The 24,276-nt window shown below is 52.2% G+C and overlaps 1 protein-coding gene across 7 annotated transcripts in view; it reads right to left on the reverse strand.

The window, feature by feature from the left end:
• The window catches only part of PRKAG2 (protein kinase AMP-activated non-catalytic subunit gamma 2), a 282,829-nt gene that overhangs the window by 162,696 nt on the left and 95,857 nt on the right, over positions 1-24,276 (reverse strand). The window contains exon 1 of one of the 7 annotated variants that reach the window (XM_082398972.1): positions 2,593-3,160. The exons of the other annotated variants lie outside the window; for them this stretch is intronic. Coding sequence (XP_082255098.1) covers positions 2,593-2,686 — 94 coding nt within the window. The 5' untranslated portion in view covers positions 2,687-3,160. Of the gene's footprint in view, positions 1-2,592; positions 3,161-24,276 lie in introns of those variants that run through there. 7 annotated transcript variants of the gene reach the window in all.

Below are 24,276 nucleotides of genomic sequence, written 5' to 3' on the forward strand. Positions count from 1 at the left end.
TCCCGGAAAAGACTGACGGGGCCACAGAAGCGGCCAAAGAGCACGTGGAATCATGCCGACGACCTACGTTCGCTTGTTTTGGGGGAAGCTGGAGGATGAGTAAAAGACAGACATCCTTACAACCCTCATGGAAGCTTTCTTAGGGGGAAGAAGAGGCCGTCTCTGAAATACTTTTGGCTACAGGAATAACTGCAGGAAGGAGAGGGAGATACTGGAAGGGAATTAGAAAAAAAAAAAAAAAAAAAACTCAAACAACGCTGCTGGAGAACCAGGAATAACCTTGGAGTGACACCGTTTCAATCCATTCCATAGCCAGCGATTCTGTAGTGAGAGCCTGTGATGCTTGGAGGCGACGGGGTCAGAAGGACGGATCGAACACTGCTTTGGGGACGTGGTCCCTGTCCCTGAGAAGCCTGGAGGTCACCGAATAGGCAATGGGGATGGTTTTAGAGAGGGATGGCTATACGGGTCTTGCCGGTGGGGAAGGTGTAGGTGGCAGGCCGGGATTGGGAGGATGCTTGGTCCACAGTCTCAGTTCTTTTTCACTCGGCGTATCCTTGGCCAGCACTGACTGAGGAGCCAGCACCTGCCATCTGCCCCTGCTCTTCTTGACTGCTCTCCCACTGGGATTCCCACAAAAGGAAAATCAGGATACTTGGGCTGCTTCCCAAATCCCAGAGGAAGGTTCTGGAAGCAGCTCTGATTTTTCTGACCCTGCGGTCAGAGCTGGGCATTTGCATGCCAGCACTTGTGAAACCCGGTCGACATGCAAATATTTTTTTTGATTTCAGAAGCAGAGGAGACAGGATGACAGTCAGCTTTTAAACACAAGGGGAGAAACCACTGGCAAATACTAGGCTTTTAACGATGGGACCACCTGTGCCCATTAGCAGAAACAGACTTTTAGTTAAATAACAGGTTTGGATTTAATTCTATAGTAAATGGATGTTTATTACTTTATTATTTAAAAGAAGAGTCTTCTTTTAAAACCACATCTAATTAAGTCCAGGGAGTCTGTCATCCCCCACCCAGTCAGGCCAGGCATCGTGTTCTTCCAGAAATTCACCTTTGCACGCGATGCGATTAGACACTACTCTCTAGTTCCTTCACAAGAAAACTCCCTGAATTCCAGAGCTGCTGTCTCCTTGGCTTGTCTTCTCCGGGGTCCTCAGCATCACACTAGGTCCACCAGAGGCTTCCAGAAGTAATTCCAGAAGTAGTCGGCAAGTTTTATATTTACCTTTTTCTTTTCTTACTACAGGCATTACCTTGGAGATAGTGCACGTTCGGTTTCCAACCCACTGCAATAAAGCGAGTATCGCAAAAAAGGGAACCACACGAATTTTTTCAGTTTCTCAGTGCAGAGAAGAGTAATGTTTCCAGTATAATGCAGCCTACTAAGTGTGCAATAAAATAGCATTATGTCTATAAAACAATGTACATCCCTTAATTGAAAATACTTTATTGCTAAAAAAAATGCTAATCATCATCTGACAACACAGGGTTGTTGCCACAAACCTTCAATTTGTAAAAAACGCAATGAAGTGAGGTATGCCTGTATTCTAGTTTTCACATACTGCCCGGATGTTTTGCCAAAGCCATTTCCCTACTACACATAACGAGTATTTTTTTTGCCAGGTACCATGTCGCATTCTACTCGAGGGACACAATCTACTGCACCCGTCAGCTTTCCCCATCTTTGCTACCACCGGGCTGTGTGAGCAGGGCCCTGTTATTCCGTCTTACAACTGAGTGTTTAGGAATATCCCATGTCATACAAGCAGTAGCGTCCAGGGCAGGTGAACTCCGATTCTTAATAAAATGAAGTCTACCACCTCACTTTGGGTGGGCAGGCCCCAGCCAGGTCCCCGGAAGCTCCGAATGCTTTGGAATCTCCCTGCCTGACTCCAGCCGGGGAAAGGCACCACCCCCCGCAAACCCACAGGTCGCTGGAAATACTGAATTGCAGGTGCTTCACCCCACGTTCCAGCCACACTGTTCCCAACCCCCTGTACTGGGAGAAGCTGTAGAAGGTCCCAGAAGCCAGGGAGACCACAGAGCAGGCTTCTCTCTCAGGGGACGCAAATCAGGCAGGCGGTCTTCCCCCCCAGTTAACCCTTGACCTGCCTGATTACACAGCTATGGAGCAAGAGGGGGGCGGAGGAACTCCTTCTCCCTGACCCCCAGCACTAGTTTTCTCTATACACGCACATTTCATTCTTAACAGCTGCAAATGACAGTTCCAATCCATTCTTACTTTTCCCCAGGCCTCTGGTTTTGCCTAAATGAATGACAGTGCAATTGATCACTAACCTCATCAGGGCAAGTGAGAGAAAACAGCCTCAGGAAAAGCCCTGTTGGGCAGTTCATGAGAGCGGCAGGACCGTCCACAAGGACACACTTATCAATCTGTCCCTCTGACTACTGCCTAACAATTACACCCTCACGCAGCTGTCACTTAGGAGGCTGTGCGCACGCACACACACACACACACACACACACACACACACACACACACACACACACACACACACACACACACACACAGGCCTTGGGGACCAGCAGAGAACTGGGCAAAGGGCAGTGTCCTACCAAAAAGGCCATGGGGCTCCGACTGCCGCCGCGCGGTGCTTCGGTTTGGGTCCTTGTGTTTCTTGTTCCCCCTGAGGCTGCCGAACCGCTTCATGAGGAGCTGTGGCCACAGGAGCGGGGACAGGTGAGCGTGCCACGCCTCGCAGGAGCAGCGTCAGCCTCAGGTGGCCAGGGGCCAGCAGAGGCACTGCATCAGCCGGCAGGTGTGGGCCCCGAGAGCTCAGAGATGCCGCGTGCACTCAAGCCCCAGCCCGGGAGGCCAGCAAACGCAGGAGGGGCCACCCTCGGAGCCAGCAGCCGTGGGACAGGCCAGGCGGTCCCACCGCAGGGCTTCCTCCCCGAGGGACGCTCGGCTGTCTTCACCTCTGCACCTCCAGCCCCACAGCCAGAGCGGCCGCTGCCCTTAAGTAGGCAAGAAGCTCCTGGAAGCACACACAGGGCCTCGCCGTGGGTCTGTTTATGTCGTTAAGGTCTGCCACGCACTCAGACGCTCAGGGTTTTTTCCTCCTTAAAATTAAAAAGGGAGGGAAGACGAAATAGGCAAAAGGAGGGCAGGCCTGCCAGTCATGTGCAGGTCTGCAGATGTCTCTTTAAAAAGACTGTAAAAGGAAACTACCCTGTCCAGACAATTCTTGGCACCAATTGGCCAGAGCACATTCCCATCATGACATGACATCACACAACTATTTTGATTCATGTGTTCCAGGGCTCCCCGGGGTCAGCAGGCTCCGGCTGCTTCTTGCTGGAGAAGCCACAGGTCCCTGGGCTGGAAATCGCTGAATCTATTTCAGCTCGTGGCTCCTTGAGTTGAAAGACGCAACACCACCTTTAAGGAGGGGACATGGGGTCCCCTGGAATTCAACGGGAGCATCTTGAGCCCTGGACTTGCTAAGAATTGCAGAATGACAGAACCTAAAGAGATTTTAGAGGGGATCAAATCCAACCCCCTTCCATGACAGGTGGGGAAACTGAGGCTCAGGAAGGGGGTGTGACTTGCCCGAAGTCCTGTAACTAGTGGCCGAGCCAGGACTAGAATTCTAACCTCCCTGACTCCTAAGCCAAACCCCTGATCTAATAAAACAAAAACCTTCTAGTATGTATGTGTTTTGCAACTAAAAATAAAACTTAAAAAAAAAAAAGATATGGGAAAAAACTTTCAATTTCTTTTGCTGATATCTTCACTAGACTAAAGGGAAGTTACGGAAATCCGCCACTTATTAGCTTTGTGACCTTGAGAAAGTGACTCCTTGTCTCCGGCCCCAGTTTCCCCTCTAAACCCAGACGAGACCTGCTCGTATTAGGATTTCATCTCCTTCCAGAAGTCTGAACGTCTAATGGCCATTTGCCATGACTTTTCTTTCTGCTGGGACTGATGGAGATCCAGTGATCAAATCTTTGTAGCCAGGATGCATGAGCAAACAAAGGAAATGTGTCATGCCCTCAAGGAATTTGAAAACGACCGGGGAAGACAAAGATAAACTGTTCTACTAATACTAACTACATAAAACAGCGATATGTGATCAATGCCCAGTGGCCAGAATGGACAAGGGTCATCTGCACAAATGGACGGAGAGGCAACCGCGTGGCCCTGCTTGGAAAGGAGAGCTTGAGTTGGCCTTGAGTGTTGGCAGGTCCAGAGAAAAGGAGAGAGGCCAGGCCACCATTGAGCCTGTAGATGAACCTAGTTTTCCAAAACAAGTCACAAAACCCACCTCCACTTGGGTCCTCCAGGATACCAGTGGATTATATCTGTGTGAAAAATGGTAGCCCAGGAAATTCCCTGGTGGCGCAGTGGATAAGACTCCGCGCTCCCAAGGCAGGGGGCCTGGGTTCGATCCCTGATCGGGGAACTAGATCCCACATGCATGCCGCACTAAGAGTTCACATGCCACAACTAAGGAGCCGGCATATCGCAACTAAGGCCTGGTGCAACCAAAAAAAAAAAAAAAAAAAAGTAGCCCAAACTTACTGTGATTAAGCTCTGAAAGAGTCTAAGAAGGTAGGTGTTGGAGTTTCATATTTAGAATTCCTCTTTTTAAAGAATCAATTCAGCTCTTAACAGAAATGGAAATATTCTCCTGATTTAAAAATAAAATAAAAGAAAGCAGAACTTCCTTAGGAAAAATCGCTAAACAAGGATTCCAGTAAGAAAGGACCACGTTCCGATTAAAAGGAGAACGAAAGGCTTTGTCTAAGCCAATGCAAGATTCTTGTACTTTATGATAAAGTAGGTAGAAAGGATAACATTTCAAAGTCTAGCGACTAAAAGAGAATGAGTTTAAATTCGTGTGGGAAATAAACAGCAACTTGGGCATGTCTGATGGTTCTGTACATAGTTTATATGGCCATTCACTCATCAAGTACTTATTAAACCTCTACCAAATGTGCAGGACAGTTGTTGATGGAGGGGATTAGTGCTATGAATAATTCAAAGACATTCTTGTCCTCTAAGAACTATATTTTAATTAGTAAAATAATAGATCCCATTTGTGGAGTGCCTACCATATGCCAGGTGAAGTGCTGGTCACCCCACAATTATGATTTTATTTCATCCTTCCCACAAACCTGGGGGGCAGGTATTTTTATTATTAATTTATTTATTCATTCATTTATTTTTGGCTGTGTTGGGTCTTCGTTTCTGTGCGAGGGCTTTCTCTAGTTGCGGCAAGCGGGGGCCACTCTTCATCGCGGTGCGCGGGCCTCTCACTGTCGCGGCCTCTCTTGTTGCGGAGCACAGGCTCCAGACACGCAGGCTCAGTAATTGTGGCTCACGGCCCTAGTTGTTCTGCGGCATGTGGGATCCTCCCAGACCAGGGCTCGAACCCGTGTCCCCTGAATTAGCAGGCAGATACTCAACCACTGTGCCACCAGGGAAGCCCCGGGGGCAGGTATTATTAACACCATTTTATTTAAAGTTGAATAACTCTCCGTGGGGCCGGAGTTCACTGCCGCTGCCCAGCTGTGGACTCCATATGCTAAGGATTCACTCAACAGGAACATTCAGTGCCCTCGCAGAGGGGAGTAAGGACATGGCAGCTCAGGCAGAGTGAGGAAAAGAATTACCTAGGTCATTTGGGGTCACTGTTCTGTTACTGAGATGGTAACAGGATATTCTGAAAAGACATGGTGGAGGTGGCCTGATTGAGCAAAAAGTCGTTTTGGGCCCAGATCAGTTCTCTGTCCCACAGGATGGATCCTGGGAAGATCTGGATGGAAGGAGGTGAGGAGCAGGGTTAAGTGCAGCTCTAAGACAAGCTACGAGACGACATGATGGCCTTAACAGTGGACACAAGGCTCCAAAGAGACACCGACTTCACCGACATGTGCTTCTGACCTCACTCAAAATGTTCTTCCCAGGGTCAGCTTCACCCAAGAGCAGAGAAGAAGGCTGTAGGTGACAGTGGACTTCAGGAGCGGAGACGCAGCTGCGTGCGGGAAATCCTGAACAGGCACCCCACTGGGGGGTGAGGTGGGGAGAGGGAGGACTGATTCGTAGGGTCTGCCACTTTCTGTGGTGCAAACACTCCAACCTTGGTCCATTTCAGGGCACCGATGTGGCACAGACGGGCTTGCAAAATTCCCAGGCATTTTACAATCGGCCCTCTTACCACTGGGTCTCTCTGTTCGATTCACACATGCCTGAAATTCCTTAACTTGGGACAGCACCTTTGCACCACTGAGATGTGTGCAGATGCACAGGGCAAGGCGACACTCATGTTGCAGGCTGAGTGACCGAGGACACGTCCTTCAGGGCGTCTGACCAGCGGGCTGGGCGCAGTGGCCACGCTCAGGAGCACTAACCACCCCTTCGTCGCGGCTTCTACCAGCGGATGGTCCCAAATGAACAAGACATGAAACTCCTTCACGCGGCTGTGATTCAGCTGGCAGGAATACGTCCTCATGGAATGCTTTCCACACTTGGGGATTTTTTTCTTTTTTTTAAGGAAAGAGCTGAAAAAGAAGGAACTAGTGGCTTCCAAGATGGAACGGTGTTTTAAAATGTATTTCTGGAACCTACTTTACAGATCACTCTCTTGGCTGGTGCTACACCCGGAAGCCTGGAATAGGTAGCGGGGGTAGCAGAAGCCTTTATGTCTTAGCACTTTTCCCCAGGCTGAGGGAACAAGGCTTCCCAGATCACTGCCTCGATACTAGGTCTACAGGATCTGGGGAGCGGTGGAATTTTAGGGAATTCAAATTGCATTCTTTATTGTTTTTGTTGTTCTTCTTCTGGTTTTTCAACTGTAAGACCACCCTGGAGAACTCGAAAAATAAAATGGCATTGAAGAATACTTCCTGGAGACACTGTATCCTGTGAGCTTGTTTCATTTTTTAATTTCATGTGTTTCTTTTCTCCCCGGCCAGACTGAAAGCTCCCTGACAGCGGGGGTCTGACCTGATGGGAGAAATATAATCAGTACTTTCTGAACGACTCGTTAGAGGTGGCTCACGAGCAGGCAGGTAGGCCAGGGGACAGACGTGGGCTGTGCGTGGCGCTCTCTGGTTACCTTGGGGGCAGTGTATCTTGTCCTGGGGGAGGGGGGGCATTAGCTGACCGTCCAGGAGCCCAGGGAGGCTGTGCTGATGGCCCCCCTGCCCTCCATCAGCCAAAGCTTTGCACTGACCCTAAGGGGTATCTTCTGGGCTCAGGCCCACAGCATGACGATGGGGAATGGGCCCAGGGACCCGATCTTTCGGATTTTACCAGGTGTGTTGGTCTCTGCACATCTGGATACTGCAGCCTGGTCAAGAGCCAGATGTGGAGGTGACGGTCTATGAGATGGCCCTGCCGGGGGTGCGCGAGGGGGGGAAGCAGGGGCGCCGAGGGGGGGTTGCAGATAGGTATCTGCTCACTGCCGCTTCAGATGCAAGAACGGAACGCCCCACTGCCTCTGCGTGGCGTGCTGCATTTCTCCCGAGCTCTAACAGTTCCCCGGAGACCCTGGTGACCCCAGATGCGGGTAAACCAGTTCAACTGTTGGCAGTTGTCGGCTGGTGATCCGGAGGCCTGTTCTCACAGCACGGGGTGGGGGACAGGCACTAAGCCAGGAGGCTACCGCTGGCTTCTTGCTAGACCCCCGGCCTTGTCATCTGTCCGTGCGGACACCAGAGTTGATGCCCAACATCTGTTGGTCCCTCCACCCGCCCCGTCCCCAGCATGTGCAGCAGGAGGCCCTGATGGCCGAGGACCCAGTGGCCGTGGAGGCAGGCCCACTGTCCGTCCTCCCATCAGAAGCCCAGGCTGGGCGGCCCACGGAACACCCCAAGGAGCAATCCTCCTTGAAGTCCACCCCGCCTCTGGATTTCCAGTTTTCGTATAATAATAAAAGTAATAGTAATGAAAAAATTTAAAGGCCCACACCTCCCTTGTCACGGAAGCCTCTCTGAGTACTAGGTTACGTGCTGCTGCAAAGGATCTCACCAAGATGGTGACCAGAGGCCTGGAGGAGAGAGAAGCGGCTGAGACCCAGTGCAGACCTTCCCCACTTCTCACTCCCGGCTCCAGACACACCCCTCAACTGCGCCCCAGCGTCCAGGGCTGCCGGCCTGAGGAGGAGGCCGAGCTCCGTGCAGGCAGAACCCGGCGGCAGAGCAGGGCTGCCGGCAGGAGGGTGCATCCCAGTGTAGACCAGGGCCTTCTGTGTGTACTGAGTTTCCAGGCTCTTCCCAAAGCACTTTCCTTGGTTCTTCTCAACCAGGCTGTGAGGTAGGGAGGCCAGCCCTCACTATTCAGTTTAAGAAACAAAAGCAACGGAGGTTCAGAGAAACAAAACGATTTGCCCAAGATCCCCCGGGAGCCAGTGGTGGGGCTGGGCTGGCACCCCGGGTCGGCCGGTTCCCCATCCAGTGGCATTTAGGACCCCAGGCTGCCTCTTCTGGGTTGGGATGTTGGAAAAGGAAATGAAGACACCTCCACTGCAAATGCACTCAGTAACCTTTACAGATCATGTGATGGCACCTGAAAAGCACCAGACCCCTGAAAGGCCGGGAGCCAAACAAAACCCCATTATGTAAGAGGCCTCGGCGGGGAGGGGGGGGGCGGCTCAGAGCAGAGGGGGGCCGTGCACCCGCTAGCACAGATTTGCTGGCGCTCTCCTGCTGGTTGCAAAATACCGTGTTGGATTTCATGGAAAGTTCTAAAGGTCACCGTGGCACTTGACTCTGAGTGAGATCATGTGTCACCTCCTTGGGGCTTCCTCTCCTCTTCCCCAGAGCTGTTTAGGCCTTGGCTCCAAGGATGACACTCCCCGACCGACTCAGGCACCCACGTCCCTCCTCCACATCAGCTGCCCCCTCCAGGTCACGCACGCCTCCTGGCTCCTCCGGGAACTCCAGGGACAGGCGCTCTGAGTGACAAGAGGGTGACTTTTTTGGCAAAGATGAACCACCTCGGCTTGAAGAGTTCAACTCATACCAGTGACATCTAAACCCAGTGACAATAGGGGTATCTTAATTTTAAAAATACAGACAAGTACAGAAAAAGTGGCAAACCAATGGCAATAATTATTTCTAGCACGCCAAAGTGCAGCACCCCAAAAGTATGGAATCCCCAGCTATCCTTGAAATCTTCAGGGGCATGCATCGTGTGCCCCATGGAAGGACCCAGTGGGAGCCTCATTTAATTGCTTCTCGTGGGCCCTACAGTCCCTGGGGTCTCTCTCCAGGCCAAGGGCTCTGAAGGCGCCAAAGACAAGAGTTGATGAGATTTGCTCCCGACTCTAGCTTTCAGGTGGCCCCAGGGTGAACCCCAGACTCAAGGCCACAGAGCAAGGGCTTTCAAACACTAGATTCCAAAGGGTCTAGAGGCTGAGCGTCTGGCTTTTCTGTTTACTTCTCCAAGTTATGTCTTAGAAAGGCCAGAGGGCCAGAGGAATGTGCAAAACCCTTGGCAAGGGTGAAGACCCGTGAACTCACAGACTCGGCGGAAAGCCCGAGTGTGGTCCACTTGGGCCCTCGTCTCCCGGGCAACCAAGCACCGTCTCCATTTTCTGGAATCCAGGGCTCCCAGGAGAACCCCAACTACTTTGGCATTTTCATCATTTGGAAACCACCAGTTTAGAACCACCAGCCTGAGTTGAAATTTGCCTGTGATCTGTTCCTTTTGAATGGTGAAATATATTCTCCAACAAGATGACACCCTGAAAGGTTTAAAAGACTTGAGTCAGACATAGCACCTCAAAGCGATACAGGTTCAGTTATCGGCATGCGATTCTGAGCTATGTCGTTTATCCTTCCACATTCCTCCCATCAAAGAGATCATAGGGGCTTCCCTGGTGGCGCAGTGGTTGAGAGTCTGCCTGCCAATGCAGGGGACACGGGTTCGAGCCCTGGGCTGGGAAGATCCCACATGCCGCGGAGCAACTAGGCCCGTGAGCCACAACTACTGAGCCTGCGCGTCTGGAGCCTGTGCTCCGCAACAAGAGAGGCCGTGATAGTGAGAGGCCCGCGCACCGAAATGAAGACTGGCCCCCGCTTGCCGCAACTGGAGAAAGCCCTCGCACAGAAACGAAGACCCAACACAGCCAAAATTAAATATTAAAATAAATAAATAAATAAATAAAATAACTATATGTTCCCTCTCTTCGTAAAAAAAGAAAAGAAAAAAAAATTACTTATGTTGAGAAATACTAAGAATATCGCCCCTAGAAGCAGGAATTAGAGATATCTTTAAAGAGATCATAATACAGCCTGAGCCCATTTTACAGAGGTTTTTGGGAATCAAACAAGATAAATTAGGAAAAATACCCTGTCAGCTGCAGAGCATCTTACACACAGACGGCATCATCAGGACCTTAAAGCAGCCCAGAGAGGGCCCCGTGTGCCTCAGAGGGCATCACCTGGAGAGCCCAGTTCTGAAGCTGCCTCCCCTCCCCCGGCGGCCGGTGCAGGGCTTTCTGCCTGGGCCCTGCATCGGGGAGAGTGCGGGGACACTTGGACTTGAACTGGGAGCACCACGTGTTTGCAGCTCCTCTTCCAGATCTCGACTGAGTCGCAGGTACTGGGACAGAACCCTGCTCTTGAGCCAAAACACTCAAAAGCCCAAGCACCGCATTTCTCGAACGAGGAGCCCAGGGACTTTCCTCCTAATCATTTCCTCTTTTCAACCATACACACAAAGAACCCCGGCATCTTAGCAGCAAGTTTCGAGGGAGGAGAGCCTGGTGCTATTCAAGGCAAAACACTGCTGCAGACCACGCAGCCGGTACATGGAAGGAGGCTCGCAGTCGCAGAGACCAGGGGCAGGGTACTCAGAAGTCCTTCGGTCCCTAAGTCTACAAACAACCTTCACATCTCAGCCGTGTGGCTGGATACCCATCATAGGGCAATCTGGTAAGGACCCTAGATCATCTATAAAGAGGGAAATTATATTTGGTATCTCTTGAATAAGAAAACTGCAAAATGTTTAATGCACCTACCACTTGAAAAGATGCACGTTTGGGTGCTTAAAGGCTTAAGTTTCCGGTATCTAGAAAGTTAACTTCTGTAGCTGGTTCATTTCCTGAGGCTGACAAAATGTAACAAAGATATTCTATAATTCAGATCGTTTGCTAATTCAGGTTGGCTTTATCCCAAATGAATCAGCTGTTACCGTACCCACTGACATCACTCACCTCAGATTCTGCTTAAGGCATCATTTGCCATGGGGGCGATACTGTCCCTAAGAGGGTGAAAACTGTTTCCTGGGGGCGGGAGGGAACATCTTCTTTTTATATATAAAGCACAGATACATACAGCACACAAATAATATGTGATATTTATGTTTTATTAAAATTGCAAGGGGGTGATTAAAGAACGTCTAAAAAGACTCTTTAGGAGGTGATCAAAATAAACGGTTGATTGATTTTAAAAAAAAAGGAGAATGGAGGGAAATTGAGGAAGATGTGGGGAGTGAGTACTGTGATAGGGCCGCATGCAAGGTTTATCACTGACAAGCTGCACAACAGTTGAAGAGGTACATAATTTAAAGAAGTCCCTTTTGGGTTTTGGAGGAGTGGGGCAGGGACCTTTTGATACTGATCATTTTGTATTGCTTAATTTTTTTTTTAACCATGTGATTGAACTACTTCACTGAAAACCAAAATGTAAAAGGGAGAAAACAAACAACAAAAACTCTAGTAAATGGTGATGAGTGTCTACAGCAGAAAAAAATCAGCAAAGCACGTTCTCAATTGCTAAACTGCTTTAGCAAATGCTTAAAAAAAAAAAAGTTGAGGAACACTCGGAACTAGCAGCCTCTCCCACGCCATCGGCTCTCATTTTATCCCAACCTTCCTTCAGGGACGATCGAAGAGAACTGGCTAATGCGCCAATGTTCTAGAACCCAGCATCCCGGCCTTTAGGTGACTTGGGGCTGGTCGAGGGTCCTCCGAGGGTCAGAGGGTGAGGAGGAGGGTGAAAGGTTCTCCTCATGGAGAGAGGCCCGTGAGCCAGAAAAGGAGGCCTTTCAGGCGTCTCCTCTGGAGAGAAATGCTGGGAAGAAACTAGACTCACTGCAGTCAAACAGGAGGACTTCCTGAGGGTCAGAAGATGAAACTCAGAAATGGATGTTCCAGAGAATTTGCTGTCTTTTCTCTCCCCTCCCTAGGGGCTTTAAAGGAACTGTTAGACCCTGAGCCAGCCTTTCCTGATGTGGTGGCAGTGAGACAGTCCCCTCATCCATCGGCCTGTTCTGGCCTCTCATCCTCCCAGGAGAGGCTCATTCCTCGGAATCAGTGACCTGTCCCCATCCTTCATGTCAACAAGTCTGAGTGTCTCCAGGGGCCAGGTACTAAGGAGCAGCACATTAAGTATTTTTGGTCATCAAAACCTTGCTGTCATCAAAATTAGACATTTTTGTACATCAAAGGACACTATTAAGGGAGTGAAAAGACAACCCACAGAAAGAGAGAAAATATCTGCAAATTATGTATCTGATAAGTGCCTAGTGTCCAGAATATATAAAGAACTTCTACAACTCAACAACAACAAAAAACAACACAGTTAAAAAACGAATAGACATTTTTCCTGAGAAGATACATATACAAATGGCCAATATGTACATGAAAATATGCTCAATGTCATTAGGGAACAACAAATCAAAACCACAATGAGATGCCACTTCACGTCCACTAGGATGGCAATAATAATAACAACCACAAATGGAAAATAACAAGTGCTGGAGGGGAGGTGGAGAAATGAAAACCCTCATACATTGCTGGTGGGAGTGTAAAATGGCGCAGCCACTGTGGAAAACAGTTTCACCGTTCCTCATTAAGTTAAACAGAGGATTACCAAATGACCCAGAAATTCCACTCCTAGGTATCTACCCAAAAGAACTGAAGACAGGTGTTTAAACAAAAACGTGTACACATGAATGTTCACAGCAGTACTACTTACAGTAGCCAAAAGGTGGAAACAACCCAAATGTCTACCAACAGATGAATGGATAAACAAAACCTGGTCTATCCATGCAATGGAATATTATTCAGCCACAAACAGGAATGAGGTACTGACACATGCTACAACGCGGATAAACCTTCAAAATGATATGCTGGGTGACAGAAGTAAGACACAGAAGGCCACATTTTGTATGATTCCATTTATATGAAAAGTCCAGAACAGGCAAATCCATAGAGACAGAAAGCAGATTAGCCAGGAGCTGGGTGGAGGGCCGAGTGGAGAGTGACAGCTGCTGGTATGAGGTTTCTGTTTGGGGTGATGAAAAAGTTCTGGAACACAAGAGTTAAATTAAACTATAACAGACACTAGAGGAAAATACAGGTGAATCCTACAATCTGGGTTTAGGGACAGGCTGTCTACTGACGCCTAAGTGCTCACGGTACTGCTGAAGGACCACTTTCATGTCTCTTGAGAATTGTCTATTCATGTCTTTTGCCGTATCACCTCAAAGATATCATTTTTTTACAGCTATCTAATACTCCACTGTGTGGATGCACCTTCTTTATCTCATCCAACTACTCTCCTATACGTAAGCGTACTTCTAGTATGTCTGCCAAGAAGGCTTAGAAGCCATGACATCTCAGATGCAATGAGCACACTTTGGATCTTGTTTCTAAATACTTTTCACCACTGAAAGTAACAAGGGCTCTTTGGAGAACTGGCTGATTCAGGGACTGCGGCAGGGAAAGCGCAAGATGAGGCGGGACGGTTTTGCTGCACCAGAAAATAAGAAGTGGGCTTCCCTGGTGGCGCAGTGGTTGAGAATCCGCCTGCCAATGCAGGGGACACGGGTTCGAGCCCTGGTCTGGGAGGATCCCACATGCCGCGGAGCAGCTGGGCCCGTGGGCCACAACTACTGAGCCTGCGCGTCTGGAGCTTGTGCTACGCAACGGGAGAGGCCGCGACGGTGAGAGGCCCACGCGCCGCGATGAAGAGTGGCCCCCGCTCGCCGCAACTGGAGAAAGCCCTCGCACAGAAACGAAGACCCAACACAGCCAAAAATAAATAAATAAATAAATTTTTAAAAAAATTATTAAAAAAAAGAAAAAGAAAAAAAAGAAAATAAGAAGTGCTTACAGCATGCTGGGGGCAGACATGGGACACAGGGACCAGCCTGAAGGGGCTCCTGCTGGCCAACAGGACAATTTGAGCATCAAAACATGAAAATGACAGACTGAAACTTGCTGAATAAAATATAAACCCATGAGTATATACCTACATACATACATAAGGAGAAAAGGAAAATTTCTTCCTTAGTAGAAATTCCAACCAATCAACGTAGAATTAGTGATAATATCAGAAAATCACCATGGCAACCACCGTTGTAATAATTCAGGCAGAATAAATGACTGATGCTAAAACTAGCAAGTGAAAGCTTGATGAGAAAGAAGGTATTTAAATGATTCTAAAAGTAGCTCCCCATGAAATATTTATCGCTTATAAAGGGAAAAGTAATAACTTTCTTAACTGGGACAGACACCTCCCTTAACCAAGCTATCAGTTAGTGTCATCCAGAACGGGTCAGCGTGACATCGAGTGCTCCCTGCTGTGATGCCAGGACAGGACATCAGACGCACGGCCCTCCTGCCCAACCAGCTGACCTGAATCGAATTCCGAGGAAACGTCAGATGAACCCAGAGTGAAGGACGGTCTACACAGTAACTGGCCTGTGCAGTCTTGAAAAATGTCACGAAGACAGGATTGAAGGCGGCTCCAGATCAAGAGGGACTGAGGAGAAAGGACCACCAAACACAGCATGTGATGGGGGTTTCCTCTTCCAAAAATGTCACTGAGACACTTTGTGAACCGAGAATAAAGTCTGCAGCTTAGTGAACGTGGTTGTATGAATGTTAATTTCCCGGTTTTGATAATTAAACCATAGTGGGGAGAATGGTCCTGTTTTTATGAAATGTGCACTGAAGTACTTAAGGGTCAGGGGACATCATGACTGCAACTTCTTCTTGATGGTTCAGATTTCACATAAACACACACAAATGTATATGTACTGAGAAAGGGGGGGGTGAATATAAGCAAATGTGGTAACAAAATGTTAACACTGGGGCATCTGGATGAAAGGTATGTGAGAATTCTTTGTACTATCTTTGCAACTTTTATGGAAGTTTGAAATTGTCAAAATAAAATCTTATTTTTAGAGAGGAATTAAGAAGTCGTCCAAGCAAGAATGCAGTGTTTGCTAGGATCTCCTTTTACTGCGTCCTGTGGTAGAATCATCGCCCAAGCAGCCCTTAGAGGACTAGAGAGCTCTACAATTTGCTGAGGGAAAGAAGATTTTTTTCTGTGGCTTCTCCCAAATAATAATAATAATCGCTGACTCCTGCAGCCCGGCCCAGCCTGGGGCCCACATTGACTCCTTTGGGGTCGCCTGCGTGGTGGCCAGCAGAGGGCACTCTACCCGGGGACCACACTGGGTGCCAGGCCACAGAACTCTGCAATGTGTTGGCTGAACTTTTCAGGAAACTTGGATGCCACACATACTTTTCCTTTCTTTGCGGGCAGGCAAGATGAGTCACGTTTTTCTGAAGTCTGCTCAGCCCCAGGATTCAGACCTGACCAGCTGCCCCGGTGCAGAGGGCTCCGGCCTGGGCTGGGGAGTGCAGGGCCCAGTGCCCTCAGCCTCGGGACCGGGCAGTGGAGCACGGGCAAGCAGGGAGCACCTCACTCAACCAGGCACAGGGCAGAACGCACACGACTCTGGATTGCACGACATTTGGGGACAGACCCAGGGCCACCGGTACAAGTGGCCGCGAGCAGCCCCAGCGGTCCGCCTCCTCTCCCACCTCACGGGCTGCCTCACCCCGAGCCCAGAACCCGCCCTCCAGCCCCGAGCACCCGTTCGTGGGTTCAACCACTCTGTCCTGCCTTCACTCAAACGGCCACTGACCACGGGACCTCGGAGCAGGAACTGAGGGCAGGGGCAACGCCTGCGGCCACCTGTGACAGGAGTTGCTGCAGGTTCCCCAGAGGCACGCGTGAGATGGAAACCGGTGGGATGCAATTTAGAGATGTCCTTGGGCTCAACATCCACAACCAGGGAAGGAGAAGGAGTCGGCCAGGGGCGAAGGTGAGGGGCCACGCGGACCCAGCGAGGGCCCCACAGAAAGCTCGGGAGTGGGGACGACCCTGGGAGCTGTCGGGAGTGGGGTGAGGGGCTGGAACTTTACACCTGCTCACTGAGCAGCTGCGGGGCGCAGGCCGGCTCAGGAAGGGCCGTGACATTACGAGAGGTGGCTCTGTTAGTGTCACGGGCAGCAGCTCGGGGACTGAGCCCCTCGTTCCTGAGGGGGCTCCGGAGGCAGCACGGCGTCTGTCACTAGGGTATTCGGAGCAGAGGGCCTGGAGGCGGGGCGAGTTTGGCGTCTTCGAGGACCAGGCTGGCAGGAGGCTGGGTGGTCATGACAGGCTGCGGTCAGAGCCAGCCAAGGGCCAGAGCGTGGAGGGGTGGCGAGACTTCAGATTTGAACTTGAGCATGTTGGGGAGGCATTGAAGGGTCGAAGAGGGGACAAGATGGCCAGATTTGTTCAAACAGAGGCCAAACCTGTTGGCCACCTGTTTGTTTTTTTTAGACAAATAAATTTATTTATTTATTTTTGGCTGCGTTGGGTCTTCGTTGCTGCATGCAGGCTTTCTCTAGTTGTGGCGAGCGGGGGCTACTCTTCATGGCGGTGCGCGGGCTTTGCACTGCAGTGGCTTCTCTTGTTGCGGAGCACGGGCTCTAGGCGCGTGGGTTTCAGTAGTTGTGGCACGTGGGCTCAGTAGCTGTGGCTCGCGGGCTCTAGAGCGCAGGCTCAGTAGTTGTGGCACACGGGCTTAGGTGCTCCGCGGCATGTGGGATCTTCCCGGACCAGGGCTCGAACCCGTGTCCCCTGCATTGGCAGGGTGGATTCTTAACCACTGCGCCACCAGGGAAGCCCCGGCCGCCTGCTTTTATAAATAAAGATTTATTGGAACACAGTTTACATTTGTCTGTGGCTGAGTCGTGGCAGCAGAGACCAGGTGGACCAGAAACCCAAGAACATCTACCACCTGGCCTTTTATAGGAAGAGTTTGCCGACCCTGCTTTAAAAGACCCCCCTCCTTGCATCACCTCCCAGGCAGCAAGGCGGCTCCCACGGGGTCCGAGCGCCCTGAGACCTTCCGCAGCTCTCACCTCCACGTTTACAGCATTCAGCTTCTTGGCTGAGTACGCATCTTTTGCACTAGTGATGAATGTCTGTGCCTCACCTGTGCGCCCAGAGGCTAGTCCAGGGGGCTGCCAGGCCCCCCAGGCAGGAGCCATAGGCCTCGGGATCCTGCCTGTGTCAGGATTGGCATCCCCACCTCCCCCCATACCGCCCCCCCGAACCTCGCACTGCGGTCCCGTGTGAGCCACGCCGTCTCTGCATGTCACTGTGCTCATCAGGGGAGGACAGCCACACAGACCAAGAGTCCCAAAGACACGCTGATGTATAGGAGAAGAAAATGTGCGGAAGGAAAGAAAGTCAGGTCCAGGCCAGTGGACCGGTGAGCGGGCCGGCTGGAAAGGTGGAGAGTGAAAAAGGTGAGTGACATCTGCTGGGGAGAAGCAGGAGGCGCCTGTCCTAGCGTGGGACTGGGGGGTCGGGGGAGAGATTTAGGGGGTTCCCGCGTGTTGTGGGGTGAAATTCCCTGCTGGCCACCCATGCGCAGCTTCTAGGAAGCGGTCAGGTCACCTTTTCTCCCCGTGCATCTCCTCCCAGGGGCCCCTCCACCTCCCTGGCCCCGGGGCCTTCTCTAGGGCAGGGGCAGAACCAGCCGTGTGCGGGTGTGAAAACGGCGCTCAATGAGCATCAAACACAGGGACCTGCACATGACGGAATCTGTGGGCTGGGCCGGACGTCAAGGACGTCCTTCTAGAGCCGATTCCTGTAAATGGAGTTGCCCTAAGAGCCTCTGCTTCTGGTGCCCTGAAAGAAGGTTTCCTGTCACCATGGTGCTGTGGGGGAAGGGGTGCCTGGACAGGTCTGCTCTTGCATCCCAGGCACCAGGGCACGTGCATCACCCAGTGGCATTCACGGGGGCTGGCACCTTGCTGTTGGCCCCCATTCCCACTCCTCATCTGCCCCTGCCCTGCTTGGCGCATGGGGGGCTGACCCTGCAGCTACGGTGCCCGGGCTCCCCTCTTGGCTGGCCTCTGGCTGGGGGGAGGGCCAGGCCTTGCACAGCATCTCTGGCCCCCAATACTGCCAGACAGACAGCTCCCACCGGGTCACCCCTGCGTGCCCCCCTCTACCGCCTCCCCCCATCCCCCGCTGCCCTCCTCCTTCTCCTTTGCCACCAGGGACATAGGGGGTCGGCACCAATCCCCAGTTGGCCTCCCACTCTTGCTTGGCTTCTCAGATCCTGCCTCACCTTTATAACCATATCATCCCTCAGTTCCATCTGTTTTAAATAGTCAGAGCGGTTCCATCCTGCTGGTCACAGAAACGGCCTCCTTACACGAGAAGACTGGTGTCAGCGTGGAGGTTCTGCAGGATAACCAGCCTCGAGGTCCAGACCCAAGTGCTGGGGACTAAATCACTGAGTCTGACCCAGCTCTAGACTCCGGCAGACGGGCGGGCCCTGTCGAGGTGCACAGGCTGCGCTGTGGCACCGGTCCGTCCCTGGGTGAGTAGAGGCAGGAGGTTCTCGCCCCGGGGTGCCCTTGGCATGTGAATTGAAGACTTGGAGGCTCCTGATTAAAATCTTAAAAGCCCAAGTCCATTCCTCCACACACAGTACAGAACCCTTGGCATTTTATGGGAAAGCAGACTTTTATTTGAAAAATAAACTTCAGTTGCTGGGAGAGAAAAGAAGAGCGGCCTGCGATCTAACACGGAGATAGTGTGAAAGGACAGAAGGTTTACAAGTTCAGTAAACCTCGCTGGGAAACTCATTCGCATTTCAAGCAGCTCTCATTACATCCTCTGATCAGACCCACAGACCGGGAGCGAGGTTTAAAGAACCGAGATGTAAAGGACCTAGCCCAGAATCATAGTCATTCGCGATGGAATGTTAGTATTTTAATTTAACTACGAACAGAAAATTAAATATATTTGGGGTGTTCAAAGTACACATGACCTCGGTCACGGTCGTGAGCTGGTCTTAGAAACAGTTCAAACGTCTACCGTTCCGCATCCCTTGCAAAGTCCCGACGCCTCTTTCCACCACCCCACTGATTCTCCGTGCCCTGAAGTTCCCAGCCAGACTCTCTCCGCAGGCGTTCCCAAGCCCATCATGCTGTTTATGACCATCTAGGGTGGTATTTTCCAAAGAGCAATCACACACCCCATGCCTGCCCCATCATGCAACCAACTGTGTGGGTCAGATAAAGCGTGCTCTTACAACCAACGAGAGTCGAACTGAAAATAGCACACATAGGCCAGGGTAAATACTGTTTCATGAGAAATGGCTGGATTACGACATACAATGTATTTCTGACTGTGGGCTGCAGTCAAAGAAGTTTCAGGTCACCGCTGTGATGATGCTTTGTAGCCTCATGTGAATGCCCCGTGCTGTACGTTTCCCTCGCTGGGCTGCTGCAACTCTCCAGATCCCAGGGTACGTGCAGCACCTTCTCCTCTTGGCCTGTCCTACAGATGCCACACGGTCGTGACTGAGAGTAGCCCTTGGTGTCATCATAGTAGGTTGCTGTCCAAGTCAGCGATTTTCAACACTGTTTTTTCTAGTAGGACAAAGATAACGTCCTAGTGCCCAGTGGGGCTGACTTCTGTCAGCAGCGATCACTCGGGGCGGACAGCTGTCCAAGTAGGACAAGATGCCAGTTCTTGCTCAGCGGAGGGTCAGCTAGATAAATACCATTGTCTCACCCCAGGAGCCAACACCGCATGATCGTGGGTTCTGGGAAGACCACTGCTTCCAAAAGAAAGCATCTGTCACATCTGTTTGTTTTTTTTTTTTTTTAAGAATCGCTATTAACTTTTATTTTATTTTACTTTACTTTGGCCGTACCAAGGCATGCGGAATCTTAGCTCCCTGATCAGGGATCGAACCCATGCCCCCTGCAGTGGAAGCTCAGAGTCCTAACCACTGGACCACCAGGAATTGCCTTGCATCTGGTTTTGATGCTAGAAGCCCCTTCTCATTTATATGCTTATATGTGTCAACTACCCCCAGAGGATGTAGCCCTGAACTTCTACAATGTACACCTTAGTTGGAATATCTTTGCCAGAACCTTCCCTGAGAGTTGGTTTGGGTCTGAGGGTGGCAGGAAAAGGGCACTGCAGCTCTTGGACCAGGAGCCCATGGAGGAAGAGGACGGAAAAAGGAGCTCCAGGGTCCTCAGAATAACCCGCCCCTTTCCCATGTGACGCGGGCCAGCCCTTGTCTTGCAGGTGAGGATGGCGTCCATCCTTCATCCAGACCCACGGGCACATCCAGACGCATTCTCAGCCCAGACCCGGTGCTCTTCCCAGGTAGGGAGACCATCCAGGGGCCTCCTGTGACTGAGGTTCTGCCTGGCACTGGGGAGGCAGAGCGTGGAAGTAAGAGGCAAGCGCGTGAAGAGCCAGACACACGGTTTTCTCAAAGACAGAAGGTGACAGGAGCATATCACAAGGGGCCATCTACTGTGCAGAAACTTAAAATAAGTTACATCTGAGAGCTCTGGCAGGTCGCTCAAGGCAAGAATAATCAGGCAAGGGCGAGAGGAGGTCTCAAAGGAGGTGGGAGACCATCGTAACTGCTCTCCAGGTCTATTTCAGTGGCCCCGGCTGGTCTCCCACTTCTGGGTCCACCATCTCTCTCTGTACAGTAGCCAGACTAATCCCTCCCAAGAGCAAGTCATTCCCTCACCAGCACCTTCCGATGGCTCCCTGGATCACTCAGTGAGACCCTGGGATCCTGTAAGCCCCACCCGAGCCCTGTGACCACCCCCCCTTCTCCCTCCCCACTTGGTTCTAGCCATGCTAGCTGCTCCCTGAAGGCTTGGAGGCTGTCCCTGCCTCAGGACGTCTGCACTGCTCTCCCCTCTGCCAGGCGTGCCCTGTCCCACACACCTGCCCGGCCACACCTGGCTCCATCCCGTGCCTGCCCAGATGCCTCCGAATCAGCTTTCCTGATGGTCCTACGTTAAAGTGCACCCCTCCAACCCTCATCCCTTCCCCTTCGTTTTTCTTGGAGCTGCACAACGGTTCTGTCTCTCATCGCCTCCCCTCCCCGCGGCAGAATGCAGTCCCACAAGGGCAGGGACTCAGCGGTTCGAGGCTGTGTCCCCAGTACCCAGGATCACAGCAGGCTCCCATTAAACACCCACTGAACGAACGTTCCCCTTTAAAAGGCTGCGTCAGGCTGGTCAGGGGTGAGGCCCGCCCGCCTGCTCCGTACCGTCCAGGGCACTGAAGGTGAACATGGAGACCCAGGCAGGGACAGCGGGTCCTGCCTTGCCCCCGGGCCGGCTCAGCACGTGGGGCTGTATCGCCCTCTAGCGGTCACTCGGCCGCAAAGCCAGAGAAGCCCCCGGAGTTTCGAGGGGCTTGTTTCCAGGGCCCAGGGGACGCAGAGCTGCTCGCTCACCCGCACACCTTCCTGTGGGAAATCAGACTCAAACGAACATTCAGAATAGAAGGGTGAAAGGGGGACACATATCAACTCATCTTGTCTTGAATGTGGGAGAGATTTAACGCGGACACCCTGCCTCTGCTCTGTGGTTCCCGGTGGACCAGCTCCCCCAGGACTTTGCCCAGAGTGGGGACAGCCACCCCTTCAGAGCCTCAAGTCATCGAAGGCTATGTGGCAGCTCTTCAAAAGTAAGCAAACAGACAAAAAAGAAACCAAGTGGAAGGAGCCGTACAGAGAAAACACAGAAAAAGTGAATTTACAGGAGGCTGAACTCAGACCTAACACCTCGCCAGAAGGTGGCCTGATACGCTCGCTTGCTTATTTACTTGGTCGAGGGAGAGTTTTGGAGGAAACAGCTGGGGACTGGCATACATAATGAGGCTTTTAGCTCATCTGCACTTTGCATTTCCTCCCCATGGCTCCTCCTCTGGCTCAGTCGTGGTCACTTAACAGAGAAGACGCCCTGGCCACTGCCCTGCCCCAGACCGCCCCGCCCCCACCTGTCCCTTTACCTGCTCTGTTTCCCCTCATAGCACGGGGGTGGGGGGATTAAAGTCTGTCTGTGCTCCAGTCCTCCCCCCACCCAGCCCTGGGTCTGGAATATTCCAGAGTAGTTCTTCGTTTTGCCTTTATCGGGCCATCCCAGGGAACTTCACCTCTGTCACCAAGGAGATGTGTAAATTAGTTAGGATGCTTTAATGGCATTATAACAGAAACGGAAACATATAACTTAAAAGAGACTAAACTCCCAGGACGTTTATTACCTAAACTAATGAGCTCCGTGATGCCAGCTCCATCAAGATTACCTTCCTACCTGTCTGCCCCGCCATCCTCTGTGTCGGCCATGGTCACAAGATGCACAATGTGCCCCGGAAACCATGGCCTCACACCGCAGACAGAGGAAGGAGGGGGGATCAGTCCTCCAGCGGCACCTCTTTTTGTTGAAGGGGAGGCACCGTTTTTCTCTGACCCCCCGCAGAGTTCCCCTCATGTTTTGCTGGTTCACCCTGAGGCCAGTGATGCGGAAGCCAGGCATGTCCCCAGATGGGGAAGGGGCATGAGATCATCTACAACTCACGCCCAGGGGCTGGGCCCTGGGTAAAGCCGGGTTCTGTCACGAAGAAAGAGGGGGAGTGGCTGCGGGGCGGCCGTCAGAGCCTCCCGGTGAGGGACAGACCGTGCACACAGGTCCGTGTAATGAACTTGGGGAACGAAGGCCAAGGGACGGGGTCTGGGGGCAGAAAAGAAAAAAGGAGGTCGCTGCACACGGCAGCCGAGGGCCGCACGGCCACCCGTCTGCCTCTCCTGAGCTGAAGGCGACCTCTGTCCCGGGCAGGAGACACTCCTAAGGATGGGCCCAGGGGATGCAGGGCTCAGGTACCTGACAGCGCTGACACAGAGGAGCCCCGCACTCTAAAACACACGCACATGCGTAGGGACCAACCAGGCCCAGAAAGGTGGTGCCGGTGGCTGCCCAGGGCCCCGCACAGGAGTCACCACTGAGAGCTAACTCAGGGAGGTCGGAGGGCGGGTTAACTCGTCTCAGGAGCGAACTCCAGGGCGTCCTCGGGAAAGGGGTGAGTCCAGCTTCGCTGAGCACCCACTGCGTTCGGGGCAGAGCAGCTCCCCCGTGTCTATTCGCTACTGAGCTCTGGGACGCAGAGCAAGTCCCTCCCTGCCTGGGGACAAACAGCTGCCTTGCGGGGAGGCCGGAGGCCAACGCCGGCTCTGGGCTCGCAGAGCGGACCTGAGCCCCAACTCCGAGCCCCCGGGAACCTGTGGGAGCCTCAGGGAAGGCACGACACCTGGGCTTTATGGCACAAACAGGAGACTGAGATGCAAACGAGTCCCCGAACCCTCCAGAGAGGCCGGAGGGCTGACTCGGGGGATGGCAGTTCTGGGGGTTCAGATGGCCTCGTTGGGGCCATGAGGACAAATGGGACGTGTCCCCCCAAAGCAAAACCCCAGCAGTAGAGTGGAGAACAGAAGCCATCACAGAGATGGACGCCAGCTCATGCCCCTGCCCCGTCACACCTGCCCGTGCATCATCTCTGCTCCACCTATAAACGCGCCCAGGTCTCTCCTACCTTGAAGCAAACAAGGCAAACCTTAGCTTCCATTTACTTCTGTCCACCCACTTGCTACCCGTCCCCCTGCCTCTGTCGGGATGGGCCCACTTTTGCCACAGTGAGAAATGAGCCCTGGGTCCTCAGTAGTGTGACCTCAAAAGGGATGTGCTCATGGCACAGTCCCGCCACGCGGAGGGCAGCTGGCCCGGCCGCCTTCCCTACGAGGCACCAGATCCGGCTGTTCACCTCCTGCACCTGCACCACCTCGGCTTTCTCTGCCCCTTGCCTCCAGCCCGCAGCTGCAGACGAAAGACCTCTGATCTGCCCGGAACTGTCTTAGGCAGAAGCCCTGAACTCTCACTCCCTTTGGTGGAAACCTCATCACGTGGTCCCAGCGCAGCCTCAGGGAGGGGGTGGGAGGGGCAGGGAGCCCAGGCTGTGGATGAGCTCGGAGATCCCGCCGCACACTTGCTCCCTTCCCTTCCGGCCCAAACGCTGTGACAGAAGGCCAGTCTCTCTGACTCCCGGCCTGCCACTCAATCCTCAGCCCCTAATACGGCTTCTTTCCCTTCCCGGCTA

This window comes from Balaenoptera borealis, assembly GCF_965194805.1.
Source record: "Balaenoptera borealis genome assembly, chromosome: 7".
Classification (NCBI taxonomy): Eukaryota; Metazoa; Chordata; class Mammalia; order Artiodactyla; family Balaenopteridae; genus Balaenoptera; species Balaenoptera borealis.